This window comes from Candoia aspera, chromosome 1, assembly GCF_035149785.1.
Source record: "Candoia aspera isolate rCanAsp1 chromosome 1, rCanAsp1.hap2, whole genome shotgun sequence".
Lineage (NCBI taxonomy): Eukaryota > Metazoa > Chordata > Lepidosauria > Squamata > Boidae > Candoia > Candoia aspera.
In genome coordinates, this window is record NC_086153.1 from 31,720,401 (window position 1) to 31,746,642 (window position 26,242).

General features: G+C 38.4%; 2 protein-coding genes across 4 annotated transcripts in view; one reads left to right on the forward strand and one right to left on the reverse strand.

Annotated features, from left to right (window-relative positions):
* The window catches only part of RTN4 (reticulon 4), a 51,622-nt gene extending 34,289 nt beyond the window's left edge, over positions 1–17,333 (forward strand). For all 3 annotated transcript variants that reach the window (XM_063301371.1, XM_063301362.1, XM_063301378.1), the window contains exons 2-7: positions 5,532–5,739; positions 9,876–10,014; positions 11,255–11,324; positions 14,245–14,291; positions 15,749–15,807; positions 16,267–17,333. In XM_063301371.1, coding sequence (XP_063157441.1) covers positions 5,532–5,739; positions 9,876–10,014; positions 11,255–11,324; positions 14,245–14,291; positions 15,749–15,807; positions 16,267–16,309 — 566 coding nt within the window. In that variant the 3' untranslated portion in view covers positions 16,310–17,333. The remainder of the gene's footprint in view (positions 1–5,531; positions 5,740–9,875; positions 10,015–11,254; positions 11,325–14,244; positions 14,292–15,748; positions 15,808–16,266) is intronic.
* A 3,838-nt stretch (positions 17,334–21,171) lies between these two features.
* EML6 (EMAP like 6) overlaps positions 21,172–26,242 on the reverse strand; it is a 155,845-nt gene continuing 150,774 nt past the window's right edge. The window contains exons 38-42 of the mRNA XM_063301467.1: positions 24,586–24,748; positions 23,922–24,025; positions 23,298–23,451; positions 23,015–23,115; positions 21,172–21,635 (exon numbers count right to left, since the gene is read on the reverse strand). Coding sequence (XP_063157537.1) covers positions 21,611–21,635; positions 23,015–23,115; positions 23,298–23,451; positions 23,922–24,025; positions 24,586–24,748 — 547 coding nt within the window. The 3' untranslated portion in view covers positions 21,172–21,610. The remainder of the gene's footprint in view (positions 21,636–23,014; positions 23,116–23,297; positions 23,452–23,921; positions 24,026–24,585; positions 24,749–26,242) is intronic.

Consider the following 26,242-nt stretch of genomic DNA (forward strand, 5'->3'; position numbering starts at 1 on the left):
CTCTCCTGATCTCTTCTTGTGGCTAGGAACATTATTGTTTATGCTGCATAAATATAGGAAATCACTGATTTGGTGCAACTCAGTTTAACAGACTTCAGATGCAATAGACAAAATCTGTACATTATATGCTTTTGTGCATGTGTAAAATCTCCTGTGAATTTAATGGGTATTCTGCTTTCACAAACTCTTTCCTTCCTATTAGTCTGTTAAATTGAAGGCTTAAAACATTCTGTATTACACGACTTCCAAAAATTGGATTTATTCAGGGATGGTTTGTTGTTTATTCGTTCAGTCGCTTCCGACTCTTCGTGACTTCATGGACCAGCCCACACCAGAGCTTCCTGTCAGTCATCACCACCCCCAGCTCCCCCAGGGACAAATCCGTCACCTCTAGAATATCATCCATCCACCTTGCCCTTGGTTGGCCCCTCTTCCTTTTGCCCTCCACTCTCCCCAGCATCAGCATCTTCTCCAGGCTGTCCTGTCTTCTCATTATGTGGCCAAAGTATTTCAGTTTTGCCTTTAATATCGTTCCCTCAAGTGAGCAGTCTGGCTTTATTTCCTGGAGGATGGGCTGGTTTGATCTTCTTGCAGTCCAAGGCACTCTCAGAATTTTCCTCCAACACCACAGTTCCAAAGCATCTATCTTCCTTCTCTCAGCCTTCCTTATGGTCCAGCTCTCGCAGCCATATGTTACTACGGGGAACACCATTGCTTTAACTATGCGGGCCTTTGTTGTCAGTGTGATGTCTCTGCTCTTAACTATTTTACTGAGATTCGTCATTGCTCTTCTCCCAAGGATTAAGCATCTTCTGATTTCCTAACTGCAGTCAGCATCTGCAGTAATCTTCGCACCTAGAAATACAAAGTCTTTCACTGCCTCTACATTTTCTCCCTCTATTTGCCAGTTATCCATCAAGCTGGTTGCCATAATCTTGGTTTTTTTGAGGTTTAGCTGCAAGCCAGCTTTTGCACTTTCTTCTTTCCCCTTCATCATAAGGCTCCTCAGTTCCTCTTGGCTTTCAGCCATCAAAGTGGTATCATCTGCATATCTGAGATTGTTAATGTTTCTTCCAGCGATTTTAACTCCAGCCTTGGATTCCTCAAGCCCAGCATGTCGCATGATGTGTTTTGCATACAAGTTGAATAGGTAGGGTGAGGGTATACAACCCTGCCGTACCCCTTCTCCAATCTTAAACCATTCCGTTGTTCCATGGTCTGTTCTTACTGTTGCTACTTGGTCATTATACAGATTCCTCAGGAGGCAGACAAGGTGACTTGGTATCCCCATACCACTAAGAACTGGCCACAATTTGTTATGGTCCACACAGTCAAAGGCTTTGGAATAGTCAATAAAACAGAAATAGATGTTTTTCTGAAACTCCCTGACTTTTTCCATTATCCAGAGGATATTGGGAATTTGGTCCCGAGTTCCTCTGCCTTTTCTAAACCCAGCTTGTTCATCTGGCAATTCTCGCTCCATGAATTACTGAAGTCTACCTTGCAGGATCTTGAGCATTACCTTACTGGCATGTGAAATGAGTGCCACTGTTCGATAGTTTGAACATTCTTTAGTGTTTCCCTTTTTTGGTATGGGGATATAAGTTGATTTTTTCCAGTCTGATGGCCATTCTTGTGTTTTCCAAATTTGCTGGCATATAGCATGCATTACCCTGACAGCATCATGTTGCAAGATTTTGAACAATCCAGCTGGGATACCATTGTCTCTTGCTGCCTTGTTATTAGCAATGCTTCTCAAGGCCCATTCAACCTCACTCTTCAGGATGTCTGGCTCTAGCTCACTGACCACACCATCAGAGCTATCCCCGATATTGTTATCCTTCCTATACAGGTCTTCCGTATATTCTTGCCACCTTTTCTTGATCTCTTCTTCTTCTGTTAGGTCCTTGCCATCTTTGTTTTTGATCATGCCCATTTTTACCTGGAATTTACCTCTGATGTTTCTAATTTCCTGGAAGAGGTCTCTTGTCCTTCCTATTCTATTGTCTTCCTCCACTTCCGTGCATTGCTTATTTAAAAATAATTCCTTGTCTCTTCTGGCTAACCTCTGGAATTTTGCATTTAATTGGGCATATCTTCCCCTGTCACTGTTGCCTTTTTCTTTCCTCGTTTCTTGGGCTACTTCTAGTGTCTCAGCAGACAGCCATTTTGCCTTCTTGGTTTTCTCTTCCTTTGGGATGTATTTTGTTGCTGCCAGACAATTCAGGGACGGGGAATAAGATTTTTTATGAATGGATAGAAGAGGGTTAAGACAGTATTTTCTATCAAAGGATGCAGCAAAATGTGTTGTTATATTTTGTGATGTCTTACGATAATATCTTGTATTGTTTATATTATAGTAGTGAATTCGTTGGTAAACGAGTGACCATTGATAAGCATAAAATGTAAGATATATTTTTCCCTTTGTGGTTTGTATCTTTAGTTTGTATCTTTAATTTTTTTCCTTTCTTTGCAAGATTAAAGATAGTTTTGTTAAAAAAAAAAATTAAAGCTAGATAAATAAATAGGTTAGTACAAGTCATAAAATTACAAAAAGGATGCCCTTTTCTGTTTCTCCAAGGAGCTGGATACCACTTTCCCATTTCTGCCATCCAATTTTATCCTTTCAGTGCTCTTGTGACATAAATGAGAGTTGAGGATAGGGACTGACTGGCTGGTTTATGTTATCAACTGTCATGGCAAAGCAGGAGCTGAACCTTGCTTCCAGTATTTCAGAGGTTCTTTCTATTTATCCGATATTGGTTAATGTCTACAAATGGGGGGTTATATGACTTGAAAGAAACCTTACCTCAGTAGAGGAAGGTAGCATTACAATAAGAACTTTTTGCCATGACAGTCTAGCATTCTGTAGGAAAGTAATGGGGTCACACACAACACATAGGGAGCATTCAAATTATAGGAGGCCTTTGTGATGGTGTGAAATGGTGTAGTCCAACACATGATTACCAGGTTCAGTGAAAAAGAGGATTTGCTTAGCACTTCCAAATCCATAAAAAGACTATGCTCATATTTGTTTGCTGAACAGGAAGACAGATACGCATAAATATTATTCCATTTATTTAGATTTCTAATTCCAAATTTTTCAAATTTTCTAAAAAGGTTCTCTCTAGCCAGCCTGTAGTTCTGCTCATCTGGAGCTCACCAGGTTGGCTGGGTAGGATTGTACGAGCCCTTTTTGAAATGCAATGCACAGTGACTGCTTTGCTTGTTTCTAAAACCAAATTGTGCTGCATCGTGTATAGTTAAAAAAATGTTCTGCATTCCAAAGAATTACAGCGGCATCAGCCATTGGGCAATAGCTTAAAATATTTTCTAGTAGTCTGGGGTTTCCTCACTGTTGGCGAGGCAGCTGCATATATTGGAAGACCTTTGTGTGGAAGACCTTTGTGTGCTCTAGCAGGAAGTCGAAAGATTTGCTAATCTACTGTAGAAGCCCAGGCAACACCCATGAGATGGATGCCAGGAGTGGTGAGCATGTGGTGTTCTGGCTTGTGTGAAATAAGCCCTTGAGTGTTAAGGCACGTACTAGAGGTACAAGTGTGTATTATGTGAGGGGAAAATGGGATAGGTAATAGCTTAGCATAGCAGTTGCAACTGTAGTCCTTTTAAAAAAAGTTTTGAATAAAGAGATTAATACTGTTTTGCCAAGACACTTCCTTGAAAAGTGAAGAAAAAAGCTAAATAGATGAGCAATGCATGTGAGGCATGATTGTAGCAGTGCTATTTTTAAATATACCACATGACTGTCCTTGCTTACCAAACGTAGCCAGCAATCTTTATTTCAGAGAAGGCCTGATTGCTTTATCTCCTGAAGGAATGAAATTCTTGTTTCTTTGCATTTTTTATTTTTAAAAAATTATCTCTTAGTTGGTACCGTTATGCCTCTAAGCAGGTCTCATTTTCAGGGACACATTTAGCTTCCATTTTGAAATGAATGATGATGCTTTTTCCTGCAAGGTAGCTGAAGTGTGTATTATTTTAATTATATATAACCTATGAATTTTAAAATAGCTTTCTTGTAAGTTTTAGTGTCAAGTTTAAAAAAGAAAAAAACCTACTTCATACACAGTGGGTACATGCATACATATTACATGAAATGTAGTTTTATTTTTTCAATAATGTGTGCACCATGCATGCTGGAATTAACCCTCTAGGGCTGTTTTTTTTAAATGAGATGATTATGAAATTCAGTGGTAAGAATTGAAGGGCCAGAATATAGAGTACTTAGAAAGATAAGCAGCTGTCAATACTTTGATGTTTTAGGAAAGAGACCAAAATATAATTGACATTATTGTTGAATTTAATATATTTTGTATTCTGTAGTCTCTATGTAATGTTTGCCGAGGCTTGTTGTGCAAAATTCTCAATGGGATTGAGAATTTTGCTTGGGAATTCTGGAAATTTTAGCCCTAGAATTAACTTTTGAGGAGGGCCAAGTTAGGAAGACTGCAATGATAAATCATTAAGAGGCAGAACAGTGTCCTCCACTTATGAATACAGCACTTCTAATTCTGCTTATTGTATTATGTGATCATTAATATACTCTTACCTCTTTGTTTCCAACATGTATTATCTAATACAGTCTTCATTGTGGGTTTGCCTTGATCAGAGTATGTTAAAGGAGAAAAAGAAGCAGACTTGTTATCTCCATCTGCATTTTGGTAGTTCCAGGTTGCCTGGGAGCCAAAGTTCATGAGTATTAGTGTGGGGCCAGTGCCTTCCACAAATCATGGAGAAGCATGTTAATGCTGCTTTTTTAGAAGTTAAGGATCTATTTTCCTAAAACAGAGGTCTCTGGTCTTCTTATACTGGTGAGCACATATGCAATTTTGAAAACATGTTGTGGTTGCTCACAAAAACTGGTGGCCTGGAGAGATACTTGCTCATTCAGAAATTGGTAGCCATGGGGATCATAATCAGTTGTTTACCAGAATTCTGTCTCAATATCCCGTCTGTAGCATGCTCTTTTTTTTCTGGACAGATTAGGCGTGCTTCGCATCATTTTCATTTTCTAAGAAAGCTTATGGAGCCCATTTGGGACCAAGTATGTTCTAGGAAATAAAAGTGATGATAGAGGCTAGTGATTTTGCTTTGCAATATGCCATTTCCCATTTTTTAAAATTATTGTTGTTATGTGGAGGATAAGGTGGGGCAGGGAACTTACAGGGTGAGTTTCCATGGATGCTACTTCGAAGACCTCAATTTTAAAAATTAGTTGAGTAAGCATTTGTGCTTCTGGCAGATAGCAGACATCGTTTTTGATTATTCTGTTTTATCTCAGCAGGATAGGAAGGAAACAAAGCAAATGGCTTCAAATTTCTCACAGTATCGTTTGCTGTCATCTGACTGGAAAATATTGTACACATTTTAATGCATGAATAAGGTGTGGGTGTGTGTATGCATGTATGTATGTTATTGTTATGTTTCAGTTTATAACACATTCAGGTTTGGTGCTATGCTGTAATACTGGAGACTGCATTCTAACCTCCTGTCCTTTAACTCTCTCTTAGTGGTTGACCTTCTATACTGGCGAGACGTTAAGAAGACCAGTGTGGTGTTTGGAGCCAGCTTGTTCCTGCTTCTTTCTTTAACAGTGTTCAGTATCGTGAGTGTGGTTGCTTATATTGCCTTGGCCCTCCTGTCAGTGACCATCAGTTTTAGGATATACAAAGGAGTTATCCAGGCAGTCCAGAAGTCAGATGAAGGCCATCCCTTTAGGTAAATGCTTGTGCTTTTCCCTATTTATAATTAATTATATTTGCTGTAGAATGGGAGCTGAGATGGCCTTTGCATTTGTTCTGATAATACTTGAAGTTGGAAAGATGGGCTACTTACTTTGAACTCTGGACTACGTCCAACATGTAACTGGATTTCTGTTCACCTGGTGAGTATTCAGAGAGTCTGGAGAAAGACACCTTAGATCTGCCTGTGATGTCCCGTGAGTAGAAGAATACCACTGGATACAAGCTAAACCCTAAACCACATTAACAGAACATAATTGCTGGGTTCACACAACATGCAGTGCCCAAATGCACCTATGTTACATTTTGGTTCATACAATAGCAAAGACAGTGGCTGGTTTCCCAAAACACATGAATCATAAATTATCTAAATAACCTAGTGCAGCATGTTATATGAACACAGCCTTATTTCATTGCCAAAAGTTGTCAGTGTCACCTCTGTAATCAGATTTAAGCTAACCTAAAGGACATGTTGCAATATTAAACATTGTACCAAGTTTGGGTCAGGGCATCTTTACCATACACAAACATAAGTGGGAGGGCATTATTTGGGCAGGACTTGTATAGAAATCCTATATACAAAAGCTATCATCTCCAACATATATCAGAGGCACAGTGATTTGTGATCTTAATAGAGACTCTGGGATTGTGCAGTTCCAAGGACTGTACATACACGGTTCCCATGAGTTAATCTTGCTTTTTGCAGATTATTTATTGAATGATTACTGTCTGCCATATTCTTCAGTGGGTTGTCTGCTTTGCCAGTACTAACTGGGACTCTTTGATTGCTTCATACATCTAGGCTTACCATTGGTCCACTTTTAAAATCATTTTTATTTCTCATGTTCACTAAATAAATGAATGTAAATAGATACTAGAGGAGTGGGAATAATGTAGTGAGTCTATTGGTTTTTCCAAAATTTCAATTACCTTGGTAGATATTCTTAGCTAATTCTCCTTTTAGTGTCAAAAGATGGAAGTCTTAAGACAAAGAAATCCTATCAAGATGCCCTCAAGGTCTAAAAATTAAAATTTAAATATACAGTATATTTTAAAACATTCCAATTCTTACAATATTTCAGTTGATGGGGGGTGGGGATGCAGTGGCATCCTGGACTTTAAAAGATTGCTGATTGTTGTTTCAGGTCTTAATGATTAATGTACAAAGTTGTTTGTTCCCCTTGCTGCCCTACTTTGAACTCTTTAGAGCAAGACTTGTATTACAACTATCTAGAGAGCAAACACATTTTCATTTAAGTGTTCAGATGTGATAGACCAACAGATGGATTTTGTGACATTCTATACATCTAACCCATTAGAGATGCAGATTTTTTTCCCCTTACTCCTAGTATTTTGTATTATGCAGCTTATATTAACATTTGCAGTCATGATATATTAAAAATCACACACTTCACACTTCATATTTGTCCCAGGAACCTAAATTAATTAATGACTGATGTAATGCTACAAATTGGATGATAGGCCCCTAAAATGATTTAGTGTCTCTAGGGCAAATGCTAGGTAGGAAATTTAATTTTCCTTCCGTTAAAATAAGAAGCCTATGCTACAGGCTGCAAAATCAGGGTGGGTGGGGGGTGGGACTCTACTTCAGTTTTATTGGTAGAAACCTTAAGACTTGAGCATGGGTTGTGAATTGACCTCAACTTCCCTTTGTTTATATCATTGCCTAGTAAAAAATTGAAGATTGTCCACGTTTCTTTGAAAGTGCAAAGTATATTTGCTCAGTAATTTAAGCAAGATTGCATTAGAGAGATAAACAAATAGGTATATATACTCTGGTCGCAATGCTTAACGGTAATTTTTTTGGAAGAAATAAATAAAATAATCGATTTCCATGGGAAGCATGGTGAACTGAAGATGTCTCCACAAAGGTGGAGCCAACAACTGTGGCAAAGACTAAAGAACCTGTGAGTAGACTGGTTAAGGAGAGGATGGGAGATCACCCACATGTGCTCCAGATTGCTGCGCCTCATGAGGAGATAGAAGGACAGTGGTCTTCACGAGTTTGAGTGACAGGAGATGAAGGGATTAGCCATCTTGCTTGCAACCCCGGTGGAGCCTTTTAAGGGATACTTAAGTTCTCAAGCCTCACTTTCTAATCACTTTCAGAAATTGCCTATTAACCATCTTAAAGCTATTAGAGACCTTTGGAATGACAAGTTTGAAAAGTCGCTGGATGAGTTTAGCTTCAGTTCAAGCTTTAATTACAAGCTTAAGAACCTAAAAGAATTTGAAATAAACAAAAAACTTAAGATTTTGATCTATTACAAATGGATTAAAGGTCTGTCCAATTAAATTTGGAATATTGACTTTTACTAGTAAGATTTTGGAATTAACTATAAAAAATAAATAGCGTCTTGTGGGAACCAGAATTATTTTGGCTATCTTGGCTCATAACAAAGATAGTGACTGTGATTTTAGAAACTGGACACTAGAGGGGACTAAAGATTCTAAGTAGAAGGAAATAAAAATACAAGTTCCAGTTAATACTGGAACTTACAAAATGACATAAAACATCATAACATTGGAAATATTAAAAGGAGATCTTTGAAGAATGGAGCTAGAAATTAGTGTCAGTAATGATGTCTGATAGATTACGTTCAAAAGATGTTAATGAGGGAATGACACATGTAGAGCAAATTTTGTCTGACAAGACAAAGTATCAAAAGTGGAACTACAAATGAGAGGCCAAGAGAATGATTTGAAAAAGGAAATTTTATTGGATCTACAAAAGAAACTGGCTGAAGTTTTAAAAATTAAAGGGGAAATACAAATGACAAATCAAAAGAATGACCTGAAAAATGTTTTCTTATTGGATCTACAAAAGAGGCTTCTTAAACCCTTGAAGAAGTCTGTGTGATGGCATAAATAAGATTTGAAGAGAAATCAGATCCTACGACAATATTTGAATGAACTAAAGATTAAGACTGTTAGAAGTAAAAGTTGGTTTATTTGATCAGGGTTAAAATAAGATACTTTTTACAAAGTTCTGGCAACCCTTTATTGACTTTTTGCTGACACCAGGATTGAAAAGTTGATGTTTTATGGATAAGGGATGGGATATCGGATGAAGAGATATCTGTAACCTTAGGGAGAGCTGAAGAGTTATTAAATTTGTACTTGTAACGAAGGTTGAAAGTCATTTCTTTATATGTATATTTATTTTCTTTTTCTCTATTATATTTTTTCCCTCTTCTTTTTCATTTTGCTTGCACTTTTTGTTCTTTTTTCTTTAGTTTGTATTAGTTTTTACTATTGTAATCAAAATCCTTAATAAAAATTACATGCACAAGAAGAAATAAAATTAGCCAGCAGTCCTTGAAAATATTTTGCTATTGGCTTACTGTCTATTTTTCCTAGGATGTTTATATTGATGCAGTATAAGACATTAATTCTAGTCTTGTTAGTTTCTAAGGTTTTTCTTGCAAAACATTGGAAAACTAAAAATACATTTTTTTTTTTGCGTGGGGTTGGTCGTGGGGATTTATTATTTAAAAGTGTTGGAAAAATTTTTTGACTGCAAAACTATCACAACAGCAAAGAGCTTTGAAGAACCCACAAATTTAAGGGTCAGTTTATTAAAATTTCTTAGCTATATTACCATAGTTCTTATTAATAGATAATTTTCATCTGTATAACTGCCCAGGGTCCCTCCGTGTGGGGGAGATGGGTGGTGATAAAAATGTGACAAAATAAAGAAACATACATGCTAGGTACATATGTGCACACTTTTAAAAAAAGGTTGGTTCTTTGCTAGCCTTAATAGTGTATTTTTAATTTTTTTGTTATGATTAAGACTTTATTTCAATTGTTAAGTCTTCCTTTAATGTATAAAAAGCATTTTCTTCCCCTTTGTCAGCCATTGTTAAATGGTCAGGATTATTTTTATTCATAATTTATCATGTCAGTCCCTGGAAAGAAACCCTTGAATAATTTAGTGGAGGCATGTGCTAAAGGCTTGTTCATCTGTACAACTCTTTGACCGTGTGACCTTTCCTTTCATTTTCATTGTTGCTCTGGCTGGGAATTTGGAGACCTTAAAAAATCTGGTTGCCAAGAAGTATATTGAGAATGGCATGTTTCCTCTTCCAGAGCTTACTTGAATAAAGATGTTGCTGTGTCTGAGGATCTTGTTCAGAAATACAGCCATGTTGCGCTTGGTCATCTCAATAGCACAGTTAAGGAGCTCAGGCGCCTCTTCCTAGTGGACGATTTGGTGGATTCCCTAAAGGTAAAAGGTTTCCTTTCCCATGTTAGCTTAAGAATTGTATAGTGATAGTGGCAAGGGATGGAGTCATAAACAGATTGGCTTGAGGAGCCATCTAAACGTAAAATGGGAGAACTGGTCAAACCCTTGGATAATACCTAATTTGGCTGATAAAAGTATTATCACCCAGCTATGCTGCTTAAACTTAAAACATGATACAGGCATACCTTGTTGTATTGCACTTTGCTTTATTGGGCTTTGCAGATACTGCATTTTTTTTTTTACAAGACCCTCCACCAGCAAAAAGATTACAACTTGCTGAAGGCACAGATGATGATTAGCATTTTTTAGCAATAAAGTATTTTTAATTAAGGTATGCACATTGGGTTTTTTAGACATAATGCTACCGTGCACCTAATAGGCGACAGCAGTGTTTCTCAACCTTGGCAACTTTAAGCTGTGTGGACTTCTGCTGCTGGCTGGGGAATTCTGGGAGTTGAAGTCCACACAGCTTAAAGCTGCCAAGGTTGAGAAACACTGGACTACAGTATAGTGCAAACATAACTTTTATATGCACTGGAAAACCAAAAAACTTGTGTGACTCGCTTTATTGCAAAATCCCCTTTATAGAGGTGGTCTGGAACCGAACCCGAGGTATGCCTGTAATGATAGGCTTTTGATTTAAGGCTTTTGATTTTGTATTATTTACTTATTTATTTATATAAGGCAACACAAAACGTGAAACTGGCTCTGAGGCAAATTGGCAAACAGTTCCACTGTTTATGGCTTTGTTGCAACTTGTTCTATATGGAGGTTCCAAAATAACTGGTTTTAAAACAAGGCTTGAAGGCAAAGGTTACAGGCACTCAAGAGTTAAAGGGAAAAGAAAATGTCTGCCCCCTTGGGAAGAGGTGAGCTCATGCATCAACAAATGAAATACATTTCATGGCCTGGCTGTATCAAAATGCATTGGAAGGTAACCTAGAATTGCATAGTGTACCATTTATGCCAAGGCAGGCAGTTTGTGAGTTGGAGCAGCTTACAGCCCACCAGAGCAACTTCAGCTTGTGCTGCTAGTACGGTAGTGGTTTTGCAAAGAAAAGAACAAGTAAAACTGGTGTGGTTAATCTGCTTGTTTTCATTTCGTTTTCCTTGTTCTTCATTTTTAATAAGAGACAATGAGTTGAAGTCAAGTTGCAGACTCGCTTTGAGCTTTAAGCAGATATACCATACTCTGTAGTTTCATTAGTTTGTTTTCTTTCAGTTTGCAGTATTGATGTGGGTGTTTACCTATGTTGGTGCCTTGTTCAATGGTTTGACATTGCTGATACTGGGTGAGTACACAAAATATCCAAAATATTGTTAATAAGTCACACGATAGCTCTGATGGCTGACTTGAGCCTTGCTACGAAGCTGGGAAATTAATAGGGAAATCTCTAGAAATGAAACATTATTACAGGTAGTCCTTGTTTGGCGACTGTCTCGGACAGCAACCGCCGTTACAACAGTGACTTGCAACCAATGCCTGCATTTACGAACTTCACAGCATCTCTCTCTCTCTCTCTGTTATATGTTTGCCATTACAGTCAGTCAGCACACGTCCTGTGCCTGACCCATTTTATTACTCTTTTCCCCCTTGCAGAGCCGAGAGATTGCCTAAACAAGCTATCTCTTCCTGAGTGGCTTTTCTCCACAGTGCAGTGTGTCCCTAAAAAGTGCTAACCACAAGTTAACAAGCTCAGCTCTGTGACCTTACTTAGGTGGGCTCATGCCCCTGCCTGACACTGACAAAACCCTAATCAGTTTCACCCTGAAGGCTTTTTTTGCCTCCTAAGCCCTTGGAGCTGCCAGCTTGTGAGCACACTAGGCAAACAGCTGACAGTAGCACATTCCTTTCAATGTGTTTTCCCCATTGTGTGCCTGTTTACTCTCTTGTAATCCCTTCCTCTCCAATGAATGTCAATACAAATATTAATTCTCTTCTTGCTAATTATCCCAGCACCAGGTGCGCATTCCAAAGGGTGGAGGAGTGAGAAAAAAGGGCTATAAGATTTGCCCTTTTACCTGGTTTCCTCATGAGTTGAGTTCTGGAAACCTCCTCCACTGTTTCGACTCACCCAGTTGTTTGGGGTTGCATCCTTCTGACACTGTAAAGCAAAGGAAAGCTGAAGTAAAATCATAAGTACAGCAACTGCTTTGCTTAACAACTGAGTTGCCAGTCCCAGTTGCAGTTGCTGAATGAGAACTACTTGTATTGTTGAAAATAATCTGAATCAGCAAAACAGCCAACATGGGCAACACCTAAAAACCAAATTTTTTTTAAAAATGGCTGGAATCTTACAAGGTTACCAGATCTTGTGAGATTTCAGGAGAAAATGCTAAAATCTCCCAAGATTTTGGAGTTAAAACCTGAAATCACATGAAAGTTCTTGTAAGATTTTAGGCATTCAAGAAAAAAAAACTTTAAAAACTATTATTATTGGTGCCCTGCCATCATATGATGGTGTCCTGGGCTTCTAAAGGTTGTTGCCCTCTGATTATAAATAGTAAGGAAAGGATGCATCAAGAACGAAAAGGAAAATGCAGGCTCCAGAAGCATAGCAACTTTTCGTGTGAACATACTGACTGATATCTATATATTCATCTGTCTGTCTGTCTACTTGTGAAAAAATAAATACACCCCATTGAAATTTTAGACTTTTTCAGCATATTTCAACATGCAGATATTTGAGTTTCATTTCAACAATATTAATAAAGGGGATATAATACAACAAATATCATGCACCATTTACATTTTGTAGTCCATTGTGTAATTTAAATAAGCACAAATGCGAATTTTGCATGTGGGAAAAGTATACCCCTACATTTAAGACTACCTCAAATTTCTAAAATTAGAATCAGGCGAACCACATCAGGTACAGATGGCTAGAGAGGACCTGGAGGAACCTTTCTTATTTAAACCTCAGACATTAGTCTGATTTGCTTTTTGTTGTTGAAGTGTGTGGTATCACCATACCTAGAAAGACCTCTCTGAGGCCTTCAAATAGAAGGTCATAGATTCCTATGAGTCTGGGAAGGGATTTACTGTAAATAGATTGCCAAACAATTGGACATCCAGAAAATCATCTACAAGTGCAGAAGATTTCAAACAACTGCCAGCTTACCTAGACTTGGTGTCCCAGCAAGTTTAGCCCAAAAACAGAATGCAAGATGCTGAAAGAAGTCTCTGTAAGAATCCCAGAGTTTCATCATGTGACCTTCAGGTAGCTCTTGCCACTACTGATGTCAAAGTTCATGAGCCTACCATTAGAAAGAAGCTGTACAAGTTAGAACCACATGGGAGGTGTGTCAGGAGGAAACCTTTTCTGTCCAGAAAATACATCAGGGCAAGACTAAACTTTGTTTGTGAATACCCAGGCAAAGATCAGGATTTCTGGAACAATGTGCTATGGACAAACAAGGCAAATACAGAGTTATTTGGCCACAGTACCAGCAGTCATATATACCAGAAGAACCAGATACCAACTGTAAAGCATGGTGGTAGAGATGTTAGGTTTTGGAGCTGCTTTGCTACATCAGGGTCTGAGCAGCTCACCATCATAGAATCCACTATGAATTCTTCCTTGTACCAGAGGGTGCTTGAGAGACTTTCTGTCAAGACTGAAGCTCAACTGAAAGTTTATCTTGCAATATGACAATCCACCAATGAACAGCTGAAAAGAAATGGAGGGTTCTGGAATAGCCAAGTCAAACCCCAGATCTGAATTCATCAGGATGCTGTGGGGTGATTTGAAACAGGCTGTGCATGCAGGAAACCCCTCAAACATTGCACAGCTGAAAAAATGCTGCATGGAGGAGTGGGAGAAAATTTCTCCCAGTCATGTCAGATATTGGTAGACAGTTATTTGAAATACCTACTTGAGGGTGTTTCTGCAAATGGGGACAATACCAGGTATTGGAGCCAAGGGTATACTTACTTTTTTCCACAGAAGGAAATGGCATATTTGTTAATTTTGTTGAATAAATGATTGTAAAGTCAATTTTGAGTTAAGATAAAATATTGTTATGCCCACATACGTTAAAAAAGAATTTAAAAATTTTATAAGGTGTACTTACTTTTTCACATGACTGTATCTATCTGTAGTTACAGCTATGATCGGTGCTCCATTTGCGCACATAATCTGGTTCCCAGTTTGCAATAACTTTCAGGCGTTCTTCATATTTTTAAGCTTAAATCTGTTTTTGTTCTTCCAGCGCTGATATCACTGTTCAGTATTCCTGTTATTTATGAAAAGCACCAGGTGAGTATGCAAGGTGGCATGCTTTTTGGCAATAGGATCATAAGATGAGATTACTAGCATATTAAGGATATTAAGAATACACTGTGTATGAAAAGATGAAGAGGCTTCTGTAGACCAGTGTCCTGTCATTCTGTTTTGCCGTACTGCTGCTCTAGTTTCAGCAGGAGTTAAGTAACGCATGAAAGGCCTCTTAAGTAGGATTATCCTATCTGGTCTGCAGAAATCCAGACAACCACTATTTAAAAAAAACAAAAACAAAACCCTATAACCCATTTCGTACCTCAGGTGTGGCAGCCCTAGGATTGATATTAAAAATAAAGAGGCCATATTCCTTCTGCCAACTCCGATTTGAGAATTGCTGAATCAATTAGGACACTAATCTGGTTTGGGATTCTGCTTTCGAAAAAAGGGATCCCTTCCTTTACATTATAGTTTGCTGTAGCTGAGAAATTACTGCCCTTCTCTTAAGTAAACTTAAGTATAGTTAGTTCAGAAAGTATTTTGTAGTTAGTCAACATAACATGTTTACCTCAGAGCTTTACAAGATAGGAGCGAGAACATTTTTTCTCTGAGAATTGTTTTTTAAGATCATATTGTTCTCAATAAAAAGAAAATGGCTTTCTCCCTATATGGTAGAAATGGAAATGTCTTCAGCCATTATTTCAAATGTACATTTATTTATAACAAGATTTTGCACTGTCATAAACATTTGTTCAAAATGCTAAATGGAAAGTAGTTAAAATATCACAATAGTAATGTCAAGCTTCTGAAATTGAGGATAAAGTCTGATGAAATCAGTTTTCTTTTTGGAAAATCTCTTGTGCATTCAGTATTTCTCAAATGTCAAAGCATCATAGTTGTGGATACATGGGTTAGTATGCTGGGGTTCCAATTTCAGTGACAGGGATTGAATATCATGCTAAGGCAAGGATGGTAAACCTTCTGATGATCAGGATCTATATTAATAATTTTTGGGTAATCAAAGATTGCAGTGGGGTGGGCTCAGCTATTTTTCCTTTGTGGGAGATGTATTAAGAGTATTGCATTATATAACATGTCCTAAACCTGTTCTAGGGCTTACACCTCAGTCTTTGACAGATGAAGTGTATAGAGCCATTTTGGTGTAGTGGTTAAGGCACAAGGTTCAAAACTGGGAGACCGTGAGTTCTAGTTGCACCTTATGCATGAAGCCAGCTGGGTGTTCTTGGGCCAGTTACTCTCTCTCAGCCCTAGGAAGGAGGCAATGGCAAACCACTTCTGAAAATGTCAAGAAAACTGCAGGGATTAGTCTAGGTGGTCACCAGAAATCAAGACTCAAGGGCATCCTCTGCCCAGAGGCTGTATGTTTCCATCTGTATAACATCTTGTGGTTTGCTTCATTTCAACTAACCCAACAATGGTTTTTCATGATGTGGGAACCAAGTAATTGTAATCAGTTTTTAACTTTTATATTTCAGGCTCAAATTGACCATTATGTGGAATTTGTGAACAAGAATGTCAAAGATGCAGTGGCAAAGTAAGTGTACTGAATTCCTGAATCTAGTGTAGTTTCCAAAGTAACTGGTATCTTCTAGCACAGTGTTTCTCAACCTTAGCAACTTTAAAATACATGGACATGGCTGGCTGGGGAATTTTGGGAGTTGAAGTCCACGTATCTTAAAGTTGCTAAGGTTGAGAAACACTGCTTTAACATGACTGTAAAATAATAGGTACGTTCATATACAGTCCTAAGTGACCAGGATCATCTGATAAGTCTTGATCCATTTTTTTTTTTTGCAGTCACTTTAAGTTGGGAACAGGAAATGCAAATAGAATGGTTCCGTGACATGTAAAGTGTCACAGACGTGGTGGCGCACTTTTAACATTGGCAGATACTCAGTGCATTAGACTGTATGCAATTAACTCTTGTCACATAGTTGTTTGGAAGACTCAGAATGTGATTTTTTAAAAAAACCTGGATTTTTTTCTTCTACAGGGCTCAAGCTAAAATTCCTGGACTGAAGCGCAAAACTGAATGAAATCAAGAAGCAACCTTTATTAAAACAAATCATCTTTTAAGTGGGAATGGGAGGCATATTCATTTGGATTATATGGGGAGGGTCAGGGAATAGCAAGCCTTGACATTGCAGTGCATTTCGACAGATCTTTATTTTTTAGGAACACAGTGTTTCAGAAGAAGAAAAATAACCTGTTCTTGACTGCTGTGTATGTCCATCCTAAGTATTGTAAGCTGCTACATAAGGATTTAAACCTAATCCTCTTTGCTTCTCCCATATGCAGCACAGGTTAACATAACCAGTTGGAGAGCTGTATATTTTATGCTTTGGCCAAGATAGTCTTGTCGTGTTTCAAGAGAGATTAGTGTGTGGAAAACATTTCATTTTAGCACTGTCTCTGGTTTGTGTTGATTGATTGCAGATTTTCTAAAATGAAATGTTTAGAAGAATATGCCATTAAAGCAAGCTTGAAAGTCTTGCCCTTTTGGTATCAAGTGTAGCTGTACTGTGCTTTTAATTTTACTGTTTTATCAATTGCCAATATAAAATTAAATATATAGCGTGTCACAGCTGCTTAGGATGTCCAGCTCCTCCATAGTGATTGAAATACTAGATAATTGAACTGAGGTTTTTTTGAGCTCCTTAATATATTAGCTTAAATTTTCAGAAAAAAATCTAGTACCTATTAAATAAACAAAACTCTGCACATTACAGTTTCTGCCATATCCTTTGCTGCACAAACTCTTAGTCTATTTTAAGTAATCAAGTTTACAGTTCTCAAACTTTGAATCTGTGGAATGAATTTCTGATATGATCCTCAGATCCTTGCAGGCAGAACAAGGAATACCCAGCATGCTTGTTTTCCATTGTGCTTGGAATCCTCAGCATCTGTATGTGGGTCGGTGGATTGTACCCCGATGCTGCAAATGTCATTTGGACATTTCGGATACATGTGGGGTTTAAGCTGTATTGAACTATGTCTGTGGGATGCATTGTGAAATGTAAAAAGAATTTTTTTGAGTTATCAATAAAGTGTATAGACTCATATGATGTGTAAATGTGATTACACTTACCAGTTGCTTACACTTGCATTGTTTATCATCGCACTTTATTAGTTAATTTATTTTTTATCCCGCCTTTATTATTTTTATAAATAACTCAAGGCGGCGAACATACCCAACATTAAGAATTCTGTTGATGTGGTTGATTTATGCGTATAATCAATCATATGCTTGATTATCCAGTTAAAATCATAGTTATGATTTAGTTCAGTACAACCTTATTCTCAGTGGTTTTTGCTGAAAAGTAATCAAAATTTAGTTCATAAATTCTGTAGGGCATTAACAATGGTTAGTCTAGAAGTACCTGTGTGCTTCTCTTAGGATTGTTTAGAGAAAGAGTAAATCCTCTACCTTGCAAATGAACTTGCTGCTAGCTAAGAATTTCTTGAGACTTCATTTTACAAATATGCACTTGCCAACTTGTGCCTATTCAAATTGAATAAGGTAAAGTGACTTCCATTAAGCAAGACATCCTCATTATCTACAGTCCCTTTGTGTTAGATTTCAGTCTGTTGGGTTGGAAGCTGCGTACTGCTAAAATGTGCCATGGCAATAGATTTAATTTTCACCCTACCAAACACATTAATAAAATGTAGCAAGAAAATGAAAACTAAAAGATCATACCGCATCATAATTTTTTTATGTACCATTATTAAAGCAGGAGGAGAAGGTGTGTGGCTTTAAAAGCAGCAAAATTGCATTTGGTTTCTAGCCTTATTAACTCCATTGATTATCCAAAAAACACTCCTTTTGCATGACAGAGTAGATATTCATGATTACTGTGACAAGAATGTCCCAACCCAAATCACACAGCAAACTAAGTGCAGTTTACATGATGCAGTTGTGTAAATGGGGGAACATGTTCTAACTATATTAAATCTAAGATTACTATCATGCTTGCCTTTTTAATAATAATAATTCTAGGGAACTTATTTGCTTAAGGCAGTGTGATTAAAAAATGATAGAATATTATTAATGTATTTTAGAAGTTTTGCACTTGAATAACTCAACCACTAATATTTTGCTCTTTTCTGCAAGAAGCATACAACTTGCTCTTTCTGGTATGCTGGATGTTCCGAAAGAGAATCTGGCACCTGTTTTCAAATAATAAAACTTTTAATGAATCATTTCAAAAATAAATTCATGCAATACTATTTCAATTTACATTATAATACAGCATCAAAGTTAAGCAAAATGTTCTAAATTATGTAAACAAAACCTCTTCCACACACAAATATATTACTCATCATCAGTATTTTTGCACAATTTCACTATATAGCAGCTCATTCTGTTACAGATTTAAGATGCACTCAGTATGAAAGGCCAGTATTACAACAGAGGTGACCACCTGACATCACCAGATGGATATGGTTACATTGGTTAAAACAGGAAACTTCCCTTATGAAGAATAAGGGAGTAAGACTGCATAGGACGTACGTCTAAACTTATAAAGGAGTATAAGGCATTAACATTCCATTAATAGTATCTCACACAGTAGTCCATTAAATTTACAGAAGCACTTTTGTGTTGTATACATTGAGATTATTATACCAGAAACATGCCCCCTTTCCCCTTTTTCTTAAACCTGGAGTTTTTGCAGCAGATACTGTATTGAAACAGCCACACTTCTACAAATACTTTCATCGGTCATAAAAGGAATTTGTTGCTTAATAATCATCTAACCAATATTTTCAACTTGGTTCTCAGCTAACCTTCAATACAGACTAGGGTATTTCCCATTTTTTTCACCTCTGCTACCTATGGTGAAATAAACTAATGCTACAAAGAACTGAATCTAGGATTGTTTTACTGCATGAATTAACAGTAAGAGTTGTGCTGGACAAGCGCCAAAGTCTATTTAGTTTAGCCTTCTGTTTCCCATGGCCTTTGGGAAATCCACAAGCAGGACATGAGCTCAATAGTACATTCCTGCCTGTGGTCCTCCGTAGTTTGTACTCATGTGTGAGGCAAGTTGCCTATGATACTGGAAAAGTATAATCATCCTGATCATTAGCCACTGAAAAATGGCAAGCTTCAGCACTTTTAATAAGCTCCTCAGGGTGAAGAACAAAGTTCCACTGCTGCATGGTCCCCTGCCACCAGAAGTGCATATGGTTGCCAATTTGTCACTGGACTGTAAGGGAAACAAATGCCCTTGAACCATCTCATAAAAGAAAGATTTCTCCCACCCACTTGAAGTTAAAAACATGCTATTGCTTGGCTAGACAAAAAATAATGAAAAGTTCAGCAAATGGGAAGGAAAGAAAAGATACTCATTCTACCATTTCATTTCATTCTACCACTTCTCTTGAAGTCCTGCTAAGTTCCATAAGTGGGAGTGTCAAACTCAATGTTATAGTTTCTGCCTTGTACTTCTACTGCTTGCCATTGATATTAGAAAAGCAGGCTGAAATTCAGTCAAAATGTCATAATAAATGAAAAATGAACATTGTGACATATAGGGGCAAAAGCAACTTTGTCAGCCCTCGTCAGTTTGTAAGTTTTAGCACCATGAGCAGAAAGTAGGCAACGGCAGGAGGCAATGTTATATCCTGCAATATCAGAAAAGTTTTCAAAAGGCACTTTGTAGAAAAATGGCAAACGAAATTACATCTAATACACTACATGGAAGGGGGGAGAAAGCATTTGCTAATTAGTTCATTTGTTAATAAAACTAGCTATGAAAACAAGCTTGCTTTATCATAATGTATCCTGTCCCTAATGCAGTTTAGAATGATGGGACAAGCTTAAGAAATAAGCAAGCTTGACTTTTCACTATTTTCAAATTGAAGCTCTTTTCATTTTTTAACAGACTACTGAAGCCTTATCTTCACAATGGACTGAGTCAGGGGTCTCAAATTCATGGCCCTTCAAGTAATTTTATGTGGCCCATGACCTAATGTTTTGGGGCCAATGAAGTCAGGGACCTGTGTACAGATGTGCAGGCAAAGCCACAGGGACCCACCTCAAGCCAACCTGATAGGTCTTTTGGCAACAGCTGAGCCTGGTTGGTTGGGCCATGCAGTCTGTGCTCCAGTGGCTGTTGCACTGAGCAGCACCCCCTCCAAGAACACTTGCTCTGAAGCAGCACCAGGATCTCCAGTGGGTGAGGCCTGGCCGGTGGGCTGGGGCTGATGTGGAGAAGGTCTGAGAAGGGGGCCTGGTCCAGCTGCCTTGCTGTGAGGGTTCCTCTGCCAGGCAAGGCATCAGCCAAGAAGCAGAGGAGAGTTTGGTTAAGTGGAAGACTCGGACAGGCAAGAGGAAGGAAAAAAAAAGGGAGGGGGTGGAATGAGGAAAGAGTCTGGAGGAAAGAGAAATCCCTGCTCAGCAAGAAAAAGAAAAGCAGGACTTGGGCTGCTCTTAGCGGGATGGGTCTAGCCCTAAGATTAGCTGGTACTGTTCTAGATAGGATCTGGAAAAAATACTACATCACCCAGTAATAAAACCAAATATTGGTATTATGGTCAATGAAAAATGCTACCAGCTAGATGGCCAAAATGGCTCTGTCTTGCAAATAGCTCTGCTTCATAGTAAAGTTTGATTTTTTTTAAAAAAATGAATACATTTATGTTAAGTGGCATTTTTAAAAATCCGTTCAATTGTATCCAATTCTCGGAGACTGCCTGGACTAGTCCCTGCAGTTTTCTTGGCAAAGTTTTTCAGAAGTGGTTTGCCATTGCCTCCTTCCCAAGGCTGAGAGAGGGACTGGCTGGCTTTGTGCCCAAGGCAGGACTAGAACTCATGGACTCCTGGTTTCTAACCTGATGCCTTGACCACTGCACCAAACTGGCTCTAAAAGTATACGTATGTACTTTAATATTTTTATGATTTAATATTTTAATACTTTTATATGTATATAAAAGTATATGTGATACTTTTCATTTTGGACTTAATCCATGCATGGAAAGGTTTCAGCCATATGGCTCTCAGGCTAATGACTCAAGTGGCACTCATGACAATTTGAGTTTGAGACCCTGGTCTTGGCATTGTATTCCTGAATATTAATTTGGCAAGAGATATCTTAATATCTATTAGAAGAATTAATTTAAAGTCAATACCAAATTATACCATATTTGATTTCCCCATGGCTGCATATACTTGGGAATGTATTACACAGAATAATTGTATCTTTCACAAATAAATAAACTTATACACAGTTGTAAACCCAGCCAGTGCTGAAATCTTGAAGGCTTCCCATGTGTCCACTGTTTGGCACTCAAATGGCAGTGGTGGCAAGAATGATCCTGGAGAGTTGTGACCTTTAAAGACATCGCCATACAAATACACTGAAGGAGAAAAAAACCACAAGGATTAAGAATAAACACAGCTGTGGCTAAAATAGTCTGCAAGCTGGTTCTCTACCCACCTTACCCCCCCACCCATATTTCCACATTCACCACATTTAACACAAAAAATGTCACCCAACAAGTATTAATTCCCCACCACCACCATACACAAACACTTCTCAGATAATTTTTACACAGACCATATGTGAACATAATAGTGTCAAATGTTTGTACCTGGACAGAATGGAATTCTTTACAGTGAACTTTAGGGATCTATTGCTGCTTAAAGACAGGACGTAAAGAGCAGTTATAGAAGCTAGAGTACATGGAGGTCTTCTACTGCAATTAGATGGGATTCATTACTCCTGTTTTATATATTTTTGACATGGAAAATCTCCTGTAATAACCCAGATTAGGGAAATTGCCATGTTATAGACTAAGAACTGGTAGATGGAAGAGAGGATACCTACAATTTATTTAGGCTCACATGCCTGGGTAGTAGGGTGCAACCTTCTATTCTGGGTCGATCACTCATCTCCCTGAACAGAGAGGAAAAACTAACTGCCCTCCAAAAAACAAGTGGCGGGAGTATGACCCTCCCCACCAAGGATTCTTGTATAACAGGGTCCTTGATGCATGTGAGCCTCAATTCTTCTGCTGGTTTTGGGGGCACTGGAGGTGTTCCATTCACTCGGTTGGATGAAAAATGTTCCTCTCACTTATTTCCTGTCCCCTTTACTTTCTTCTCTTTTTTCACAGAAACTATGAGGAGGTGTCCCCAAAAGGTGAATAGCTTCAACTCTGCTACAGCTAACCATGCTCCTACCATAGCAGCTATTAAGTTGCCAAACTGGCCATCTCAAAAGTAAACAAAAAGGACACCAGTTGTACCCAGTGGCTCAAAAAGATTGGCGAATCTGACTTTTTATTTGATAGTAAACCAGGAAAAAAATAATAATACATGGGCAATAATGCCGTGCCAGCAATCCAGCAGAAACAGTTGGCAACCCATATCCTAGAAAGGCTTTACTACGAAGGGGTTTTTTAAACCTGTCTACAGAAAAAAAAGGTGCAGACTTTTCACAGCATAGGATCAGAAGAGTCTGAACATCTTTTTTTACCATTTCTAACCATACTTATATCAGGCTACTAACATCTGCTTTATGGTATTAGTTACATTTTGATTCTGCCCTTTTCCCTCAAGGAGCTCAAATCAGCCTCTCAGCAGCCCTCAGAAGGATGACAGACGATGATCTTATCAAGGCTGCCCAGTTAGCTGCATATGAGTTGAACCTGAGCTTGGCTTTTTCCCACTGCAACTCAAAATTTCCAGCCGTACCACTTAAGCAACTAAGTGTTTACACAACGCAAAACCTTACCTGCAGTCATCTCCTCCTGTGCTGATAACATACTTGTCATCATGAGAAAAGCGTATGTTGGTGACATGTGCAGAATGACCAAAGTAACGCTTATGTTTGGCCTGTCAGGAAAAGAAACAATGTCTGGCACTGAACACAATGTTGCTCCACTCACAAATAGCCAGCCGTGTTTCCTTGCCATTAAAATGTAGTAAGTTGATCACATCTACTGATCAACCAAATGGATTTTCAGGGTAAGACACACTGACAAACATACACCAAAAATGCTAAAAAGCTCACTTACAAATTTTTCAGTACATGGAAAATCAAAGAGTTTGACTAGCCCAAAGTCATCTCCAGAGACAATGTTCAAGCCAGCATGGGTCACACAGGCACAGTTGACATCTGCCTTATCTGCATTTCGGGGCCAAATACCAATGACTTCATCCCCAAGGATACTGCTCCAAAGGAGAAAAAAAATCAACTAATTAGTGAGGATGTAACAGTAAAAGGCCTTTGGGAGTATAGGATATATAAGAGAAGTATTTTTATATAATTGAGATATGATTTGGGTGCTATTGAAAGAATGGCATGGAAGTAGAATCCCAAAAATGTCTTTAGCAAATTCAAAAGGGGGGAGGACCATTTTCTAAGTGCCACTATTCTAAGTGGATCAATCTCTCACTAACTGCTCATTAATTTGCTTTCCTGCCATTGCCCCTGGCTCTTTTTCATCTCTGAAGAGGTGGTGGTCTCCCCTTTATGGGATGTGCTCAAGTGAAGGGTAGGTAGCCATCTGTCAGGAATGGGTTCATTTGGATTCCTGCACTGAGCAGGGGTCAGACTCTGACCTAAGTAGCCCCTTCCAATTTTGATTTGATGATGTATGTTTACTGCTCTTCTCGCTTAGCTCTTTGTGCTGCATCACCTTGTCCAGGTAGCCCAGGTGATCTTTCCAATAAATGCTGCATCTGTCACTTGCTTTCCTAGTGGCACCTCGTGGACTTGCCGTTTGTAGGCACCAGTTGATACCTGAGGAAGGAAATGAACCCAAACGATCATATGAACGTTGCTGAAATATATGGTCCCCGCAAAATCATCCTAGGGGTGATAACAACAGTTTCTGGTTTTCCTTGCGTTATGTTATATAAAATGTCGAAATTCTATTTAAATTCTAATTAAATGAACAGTGTGAGACTGTATGTTTGTAACTACTCATGGCAAACTTTGGAATGTGAATGGTTGATTTATGAAACTACTTGTCATAGCTCCAAAAACCAGAGCCTGTAAATTTGTCTCATTTGACATTTTAAAAATCTGGCCTTCTCGTCAGTTTACAAGTCAAGCCAAACATAATGGCTGTGGCTCTGGATACCTAGGTTCAGGTTCATTTCTGTCTCTGCCAATTCTTACCTTTCCTCCTTGATGCTTACTATTCTGGAATATCGGTATCCTAAACAAGAGCAATAGGGAGGGGCTATGAAATTTATGTTTAACTATGTGTACATGCTGCCATATTTGACCTGGGGCATGAATACTTGTCTGGATCAGGAAGACTGTTTGTTAACTGAAAAAAAAAAAAAAGAAATTACCTGAATGTACTTGCCATCTGCTGAAAAATCCATTTGAATAACAAAACTTGGGATGTCTTTGCAGTAACCAATTCGATTCAAGGTTGTGCCTTGGGTGAGATCATAGAAGTCTACAGTATGTTCTTGAGAACCCACTGCCAAAAATCGGTTATCAGGGCTGATTCTAGAAAAAAACAAAACAAAAAGAAGGTTCTGGAGGTTTTTTGGGATGACAATAATATTAAAAAAATTTAAACTGCCCAATAGCTGAAGCTCTGTGGGCAGTTTACAATAAATTGTACTAAATACAATCTGGATAAAATCATATACGATAAAATCATATAAAATAAAAATAAAAACGCCATATAAAATAGGCAGCAGCACAGTGGTCATTCAAAACCTAAGAATTAAAAGTCAATTAAAAGTCAACTAAAAACCCTGGGAAAATAGAAAGGTTTTCACCTGGTGCCAAAATGATGCTAATGGGTGCAAGCCTCTCTGGGGAAGCCTTTCCATAAATGAGGTGCCACCACAGAAAATGATCTTCCCCTTGTAGAGGCCCAGGTCACCTCTTGCGGTGAGGGAACCTGGAGGAGGACCTCATTCAATGATCTTAAGATCTGTCTAGGAACACACAGAAGAAGGCACCCCTTTAGGTAACCTGGTAACCTGAGTTGTTAAGGAAGTGAACCATTACATGAAATGATCCTTAGTTGTACATTCATTCTAAAAGCACTTCATGTAATGCATGTAATATGTGGCCTCTGAATTGTTAGAAGTTACAGCATTTTGCATTTGTCTGAGCATCCCTGAGAATGGAATTTAACCTGACCACTGATTAGGATTTATAATTAGAAAGGAAATACATTATAGGATTGGCAAAGACTACCACCTAGCTAAGAGTCAAGGAGCTTGTGCTCCATCTGTGTGTGCCTGGGAAGAAAAGCCTCCACCTTACTGCCCCCTTCTGGTCAGTAGGCCATGACGTGGGAGAAGTCAGTGCCATTGGATCTGGCCATTCAGCATGACTCTTTTTTGCAGTCTCTTAGAACTCCCCAAGACTGCACCGCTAAATGGTGGCAATGCAATTGTTTTGCTGTTTTCACGGTTAATCTCTCACCCCCCGCCCGCCCCAAATAGTCTGCAAAGTCTAATCCTGCCCCTCCAACCTTGTCCTCACTTTACTTCTAAGCCCATTACAGTCTGCTGAAAAAATGATCAAAAAAGGGCAACCCTTGGCAGCCAAAAAGTAGTTTTGCCTCTGCTCTAATGCAGGCTTTTCCACTGCTGCTGTTCCAACCAGCACAGAAAGCTTCACGTGAGCTTGTGCAACTAGCAAGGGGTTATTCAAGTGATACTGAGTAGAATGCTCTTTATTCATAGGCAGGACATATGGGAAAGGCCCAAATGTAATTAAAAATACCCTTTATCAGTGTAGAACTTCCATTTATTCAACCCAAGATACGCTTATTTCAAAATTCTGTTACTGAAGTGAGAGGGCTTTTTTTTCCGACAATTCTCCCCTGCCCACTCCTGTGATAGTATGTGGCCTTGTACTTTTCCCCGTATTCCTTTGCATCCCTGAGATTTGCTATTGCAAAGGACAGGATATGGATTGTTTTTCATTTTTTACATTGCCTTCACATTTCCATCCATCCATCCATTTGACAGACAGAGA